Below are 6,938 nucleotides of genomic sequence, written 5' to 3' on the forward strand. Positions count from 1 at the left end.
TTGTAGGTGAGGTAGATATGAGAGACTGGTTGTGTTGTAGGTGAGGTAGATATGAGAGACTGGTTGTGTTGTAGGTGAGGTAGATATGAGAGACTGGTTGTGTAGTAGGTGAGGTAGATATGAGAGACTGGTTGCTGTGTGAGAGGAACAGCTGAGTGACTGGTTGTACTGTTGGTAATATACCAGTAAGAGACGGGTGGTACTGAGTAAGGGACAGGCAAGAGGTTATTGCTTGGGAAGCTTTTTTTTACATATTGTGCCATCAGTGCCTTAGTTTCCTCCTAGTTTACTTAATTTTATCACATGTGCTGTGACATTTTATTTTGGTTAATTGCGCAGTTAGCGAGCGAGTGGCGCCATATACAATTTAATCATGCCCATGTCATCTCCAGGCCCTGATTTTTTCCAGTAGTTAGAAAAAAATCCTGCCATGGTAGCAGTGTTTCATGGCAATTGTTTAAGTGGCCTGTTTGTCTTTATACTGTGAATATAACATCACCCGTAGTTATTGAGCCAATGTACAGGTGCTCCAAGTGTGCAGAAATACAACTAAATCCAGTTTATAGAAACTGCCTGGAAGGATGTGTACTTGTGTGCAAAAATCTTTGTTTGTTGTGTTGCCCTGGGATTGGAAGTAGGAGATTTTGTGGCCCAACTTACAGGGAAGACTCTTCCTACACAAGCCAATAGGAGCAGTCGTACAATCAGAATAAAATGACTCCATGACAAAGAACTGCCGACATGGCTGCCAGAAGAGGGATTCCGACTGAGAAGAAAAGTTCACTGTATTGTTTGGGCTACAAAAACCTGAAGTGCCAAGATATCGGAGTAACACGCACGCCAGAAAATGCTTGAAGAGCTGGAATGGAACAGACCTTCTGATCTCTATAAAAATCCACTATACTGTCTGTGCTCAGTCGTTTTGGCAAATAAATTTTTATGATACAATTTGTTTTAATTTGTTTTTATTTTTACTCAAACAAGGTTCCATTTTTCCCCTCACTGCCCCAAAATAGGACTAGAAGTCATAGCTTAGATCAGGAATCCTCCATATATTATTTACAGTGGGGATGGAGGGGATAATATCACGGTCACTACTGGCCAGCTGTAAGGTAATACAGGACTCATGTTTGTTATAAACACACGGAAACAGATTGTGTATGTGTAATGGCGCTTGTGACGCCTTAAAGGAGAATGCAAGTCAAAATTTAAAAAGCATACTGCCCAATAGTCCTCCTATTGTTTAGTAAAAACGCCACACTTTTGGCTCACCTAATCAAATATTTACTCAGTCACACTTAATTCACATTTTCTAGAACAGGCAGCCATCTCTAAAAAGGTATTCTTCCTTCCTTTCCCTCCTTGCTTCATACTGCACATGTGTTTCATTCCCTCCCCCCTGCCCTCTGCCAGATCCGTTCTGATTGGCTGGTGGGCATGTGTAGCTCAGAACAGGAGACAGGATCAAGTTACACACATGTGCATTGTTACTGGAGGCTGCAGCCTACAGGAAGGGGAGAGAGATCTCAGTGATGTCACTGTAGGCTTCACACTGCTGTAGGCTGCCAGCACCATATCTCAGAGAAGCAAGCAGGGATCTGGGAATTTAGATATGCAGTAAGTACGTAAAAAGAATGCCTTTAGACTTACTTTTAATTTATATTAACCTTTCCTTGTCCTTTAAGACCTCATTGCCAAGTCTAAAGCAGAAGAGGGCACTTTTGAGTATTCAATTGAACCCTTGCTAGTTACACCTGAATAGCTCAAGGTACACTGGCCAATAGAGGCAGCTGATTCATTCAAATAAAAATCCAGTTGGCCAAGTACTGCCCCCTACAGGGGTGTACGTGTGGTCAAAACCTCTGTGCCATATGAGAACAAGTCCATTCTAGGGGCTGATTGCAGATAGTTTCTATTTACCCCATGCTTGCCTAGGTGTTGCCCCTGCATTCACCCTACAGTCCAGCGGCTCCCTGGCTGCCCTGCTGCAGTGCCTTTAGGTTTTTGGATTGCCGTGTTTAATAGGCAGTGCCTTTAGGTTTTGGTTGCCGTGTTTAATAGGCAGTGCCTTTAGGTTTTGGTTGCCGTGTTTAATAGGCAGTGCCTTTAGGTTTTGGTTGCCGTGTTTAATAGGCAGTGCCTTTAGGTTTTTGGTTGCCGTGTTTAATAGGTATTTCTCCATGCCTGCTAATGTACTTGTCCATGTATTGCTTTCCAGGTCAGAAGAAGAGCAGATCAATAATATCATGGACAAGCTTTTCGTCCTGTTTGGAGTGGAAATCCTTAAGAAAATACCTGGTCGAGTTTCCACAGATGTGGATGCCCGGTGTGTACCATGCTGTTCCTCTGTGCTGCCTGGGAGTTGAAGAAAGAATGTGACCAGCCAGCTCAAGACCGCAGCAGTCATGGCACACTAGATGTGCCCTATTGAAATGGTGGTTACAAATAACGTAGGTAATAAATGCAGAATCTACAGGGAAAAAGTTGGACTTTTGGTTGCATGCATTGTACGCCATAAACTGAACCATCATTTGCAGATGTTAATTGCTTAGCAAGCCAGTGGTTTGAAATCTATAACCATACAGGGGGCAATATTCCCTGCTGACTCAGTGAGCAGGTCAATTGCCTGTGTATAGGATCAAATGATGGCCCCCCAAATTATATCTGGTCAGGCTGGAAAATGCTACCAGGTGAGGACTGAATAAGGCCATAGATGCAGACTTACACTGATGGGCTGTACAGGCACCACATGTGATCGGATCCTTGGATGGACTAGCCAACTAGCTGTACATTTTGTTTGTATCCTGCATTTTCACTTGATCAGATTTCTAAAAGTAGAAGCAAAATATTGGGTGGGCAGCCCCCAGTGAATATAAGCACCTATCTGATACCCCAGGCTGGTTCCCCTGGTAGCTAAAATCTGACTGCCCTGGGCACCTGTGTAGGGGCACAATATTGTCATGTTCTTATTCTTTCAGGATCTTCTCTGTTCCGGGTGCACAGGCTCAGTAGCAGCAGTGATGCTACAGGGGGCCAGGCCTTGTTTCGGAGGCATGGAGGGGCCCGACACATAGCAACTGCAAGCCCTATCCAGCTACTCCTCCATTCCCCACAACTTGCTTTGGGACAGGAGAGTGCCCAGAGAGGGGGATATTCTCTACAGCTATAGTTAAAGCAGACATTGCAGTCTGGGCCCCCCTGTCCCCTGGTGACCACAGTCTGCTTTCTCTATAGTTATGCCATTGCTTAGTAAAGTGAAAAAGGGTACGTAGAAGCTAAAAGCTGGCTTTTTGCCGGTCTGTGGTGCTCTTACAGAAGTACGCTGGGCCGGTGCACATTTCAGCAACCAGGAGTACTGGCCTGGGGTGTCAGGCAGCCCCCAGTAATTTTTAATTGCTTATCTAACATTTAGCACCCCCAGTGATTTATAGAGCTTTAATGTTAATTCCTACTTCCTATCAGTCGGACAAAATGTCTCTGTACATTGATTCCAGCTGTACTTTGCTCCAGTCCAGAGATCAGCTGAGCTGAACATGGCTATCCCAGCAGTACCAGAGAGCAGTTCTATATATTTTTGTGCTGCTGTTTGTGATCCTGACATCCTTTTGTTTGCACAGGCTATCTTTCGATAAAGATGGAATGGTGAAGCGTGCAAAGCGCCTTATAGCTCTCTACAAGGAAGCTGGAATTGATAAAGAGAGGATCCTGATCAAGCTTTCTTCAACATGGGAGGGAATCCAAGCTGGCAAGTAAGAAAACCATTTGGAATTGACATTTGGAATTTCTAATTGCTGTAGTCCTTTGTAATTAAATGCCCTTTGCCTTTCTCAAAGGAGTGTAGGGCAGGGGTGCAAAGTGCAAAAAAATTGCACCCTGCCCTGCACATCTCTGAGTTTCCACAGGCCTTTGCCCCCCATAGTGCAGTGCTGCCTGTGTTTGAGGTAAGGGGAAGCAAATAGGCATACCCCCACCATCCCCTAACTTTTGCAGCCCACAATGTACTTACTGCCTGGCAACAGTTACCAGTTGTGATTTAGTTTTGATTGTTTTAGTGCATCATTTGGAGATTCTCTATATGTTCTCTGAGAAATACAGTTTATTCTTTACAAGAATAAATGATGCAAGTAACCTGTTTTCCATGGCGCCTCCTGCAGGATTCTTGAGGAAGAATATGGCATTCACTGCAACATGACCCTGCTGTTCTCCTTTGCCCAGGCAGTGGCATGTGCTGAGGCTGGCGTTACACTCTTTTCTCCATTCGTGGGTAGGATATTGGACTGGCATGTAGCAAACTCTGATAAGAAGAGCTACGAGCCTTCAGAAGATCCAGCTATTTACCCAGTGTTTCTAACATTACAATAAAAATTTGCTTTAAACTTCAGTAAACTTTTAGGATCCAAGATTGCTTTGTCTGTATTACTGCCTGGTTTGTAGTCACAACAGTTTACTTATCCTGTGTGCCATAAGCCTCTATAAGAGACTGTCATTGGAATAAACCTAGAATCTTTCAGGTTTCAGAAAGATATGATAAAATATTTTTAAATAAAAGCACCAGTTTAATGTTCTAGTTTAAAACCCTACCAGAGAATGAGAGCAAACAATGTGTTTTTTCTTTAGGTGTAAAAAGCGTTGCCAAAATCTACAACTACTACAAAAAATTTGGCTACAAAACCATTGTGATGGGGGCATCCTTTAGGAACACCGGCGAAATCAAAGCTCTGACTGGATGTGATTATCTCACCATCTCCCCCAAACTGCTCGGTGAGCTGGCCAAAGACAGCAGCAAACTCACCCCAGTGCTTACAGTCAAAGAGGGTAAGTTTGATCCCTTTGCTCCTTCTCTGCAATCACAGAATGATTGCATGGAAATAGCGCTGTTACAGTGAAATAGCCTAAAGGGTTTCTGTGCAACATGTCACTAAGTACTTCTGTGGATCTATAAGGGCAGTAAGGTTCTGTGAGCTGGTCTCCCGTGTGAAAGGGAATTTGTGCGCAAGCACGGATATAATTATGTACAAGACTTAGATACGTTATAAAGTGGCACAGAGAGTAACCAAATGTGTAGCACTAATAAAATACATCTGTCCCATTCAGACTATGCTTCTAACAGAAATTGCAATTGTGTGTCTCTTAGCAATGTTTTTTTTCGAGTGCTATTATTTTCCTTATTTCACATTTAGTTATGTATTGTATTGATTTGTAGCCCAGGCAAGTAACCTAGAGAAAGTGCACTTGGAGGAAAAAGATTTCCGGTGGCTGCATAACGAAGACCAAATGGCAGTGGAGAAACTGTCCGATGGGATCAGGAAATTTGCCATTGATGCTGTTAAGTTGGAGAAGATGTTAAAGGTAAGTAATGAACTGTGTATTTAGGTTTTTGTACTTGTTTTTTTCTACAAAGTTGCTGCCAAGGCTCCTTACCCACTGCAGTATTTGCCAGTTTCATTGAATCTGTCTGGAAGGTTACAAGGAGATTACTTTCTAATGGACCATTTCATCTTAGCATAGAGTGCAACCATGACCAAGTGTTAATGCACAATGGCTTCCTGCTTGGCACCTCTAAAAGAAAGTCTTTGTGCCGGAGACTCTGCTTTAATTCCTTACAACAGCAGCAAATTATACATGCGTACAGGCTTAAGCAATCTCAGGCCTGCATGTTCCTGAGCCTATCCCTCCCTGAGCTTATGGCTTTCCTGATGTTGGTGATGGGAATTGGCTCTGACTTTCCACTTCACCTGTTTTATTCCTGCTTTATCCGATATAATGTAAATGTACATTTACTGCATTTAAATGAAGGCACATACAAATAATGTAAAGGGGAACACAAGAAGCAGCACAGTATTTATGTATTATACAGACGGGGCAGACACTGGACAATTTCAAAGAAATTTCAGAGATCCAATTCCCGCTCCTGTGTGACATTGCTAGGTTAGAGGGTTACTGCAATGACCAGAAGGAGGTTGATTAATATGATATTACTCAGGGCTACAAGACAATCCCACCACTTCTGTTTTCAAATAGTGGATTTTCAGACGCATGTTATTATAATCTGTTTGAAAAGGCTGCTGATTGCTATACAGCTATGATTTTTCCCTCACAAATGGATGATAATATACCCTACTTTGGAAATCCAGTATTTCTAAACAAGGCAGGGTGGCAGGGAGAGGATTTCCAAGTGTCCATGACTTTGATTGGTCCAACATAATATTGGGGTACTAATGTCCAGGCATTTCTATACTTGGTACCACTGCCCCTTATATGATTAAATATGTCTATCTCTCCACAGGAACGCCTCTGCAGTGCAGAAAATGGGAAATAAGGTGATTCCACTCTGTTTTGTACCCAATACTGATGTCCAGATCATTCCTCACCTTTACCGACCAGTCCTCCATTGGAGCCCTATTTTTGCTCACTGGCTTTAATGTTTTTATCTACAATATGAAAATATTCAATCTAAACCCTGTTACTGTACATTTTTCTTTTTGTACATGTTCTTTTGATGCACTGAATAAAGCCAGCGCTTACTAAAAAGAACTGACCTGTTATTTTGTAAAACTGCTCATTGGTTGTTGCTGTTAGGTTGGGGGCCCCATGTGAATAAGATTAGATATCATACACTGCATTGTGATATTTGGCTGTTCAGCCTGTCCCTCTTTGATGTCCCCCACAAGTCAGAAATGGGCATTGCCCCACAAAGCTCCATCTGCAAGGAGCTACTGTCTGGCTGCTGTGTTCCCCTGTGTGTTATATGGGTGCAGCATTGGAAGAATATCCCACCTGACCCCAGTCATTGGTGTAGAAGGCAAGAGGTGGCATCTAAAAAACTTGAATGGAGTAACTGGGATTTAGCACCTTGTAGGTGGATAAATGAGAAGACTGTGCAGCAGCAGGATTGCCCAATGCTATGGCATGTATTCAATAGAACAGTGGGAATGATT

The 6,938-nt window shown here is 42.9% G+C and overlaps 1 protein-coding gene across 1 annotated transcript; it reads left to right on the plus strand.

Annotated features, from left to right (window-relative positions):
* The first annotated feature begins 741 nt into the window (after positions 1-741).
* On the plus strand, positions 742-6,534 carry LOC105947067 (transaldolase). Its single transcript, XM_031901324.1, has 7 exons — positions 742-785; positions 2,219-2,326; positions 3,534-3,749; positions 4,155-4,328; positions 4,616-4,815; positions 5,204-5,349; positions 6,287-6,534. The coding sequence occupies exons 1-7, from the start codon at positions 742-744 to the stop codon at positions 6,317-6,319; spliced, it is 921 nt and encodes a 306-aa protein (XP_031757184.1). The 3' UTR covers positions 6,320-6,534.
* The last annotated feature ends 404 nt before the right edge of the window (positions 6,535-6,938 follow it).

This window comes from Xenopus tropicalis, chromosome 4, assembly GCF_000004195.4.
Source record: "Xenopus tropicalis strain Nigerian chromosome 4, UCB_Xtro_10.0, whole genome shotgun sequence".
NCBI lineage: Eukaryota > Metazoa > Chordata > Amphibia > Anura > Pipidae > Xenopus > Xenopus tropicalis.

Excerpts from the sequence above, each read along its gene's own strand:
- LOC105947067 (XM_031901324.1), top strand. The coding sequence starts at position 742 with ATGGCTGCCAGAAGAGGGATTCCGACTGAGAAGAAAAGTTCACT. Across the intron at positions 786-2,218 it reads ACTGAGAAGAAAAGTTCACT|GTCAGAAGAAGAGCAGATCA; the intron begins GTATTGTTTGGG and ends ATTGCTTTCCAG. Across the intron at positions 5,350-6,286 it reads AGTTGGAGAAGATGTTAAAG|GAACGCCTCTGCAGTGCAGA; the intron begins GTAAGTAATGAA and ends ATCTCTCCACAG.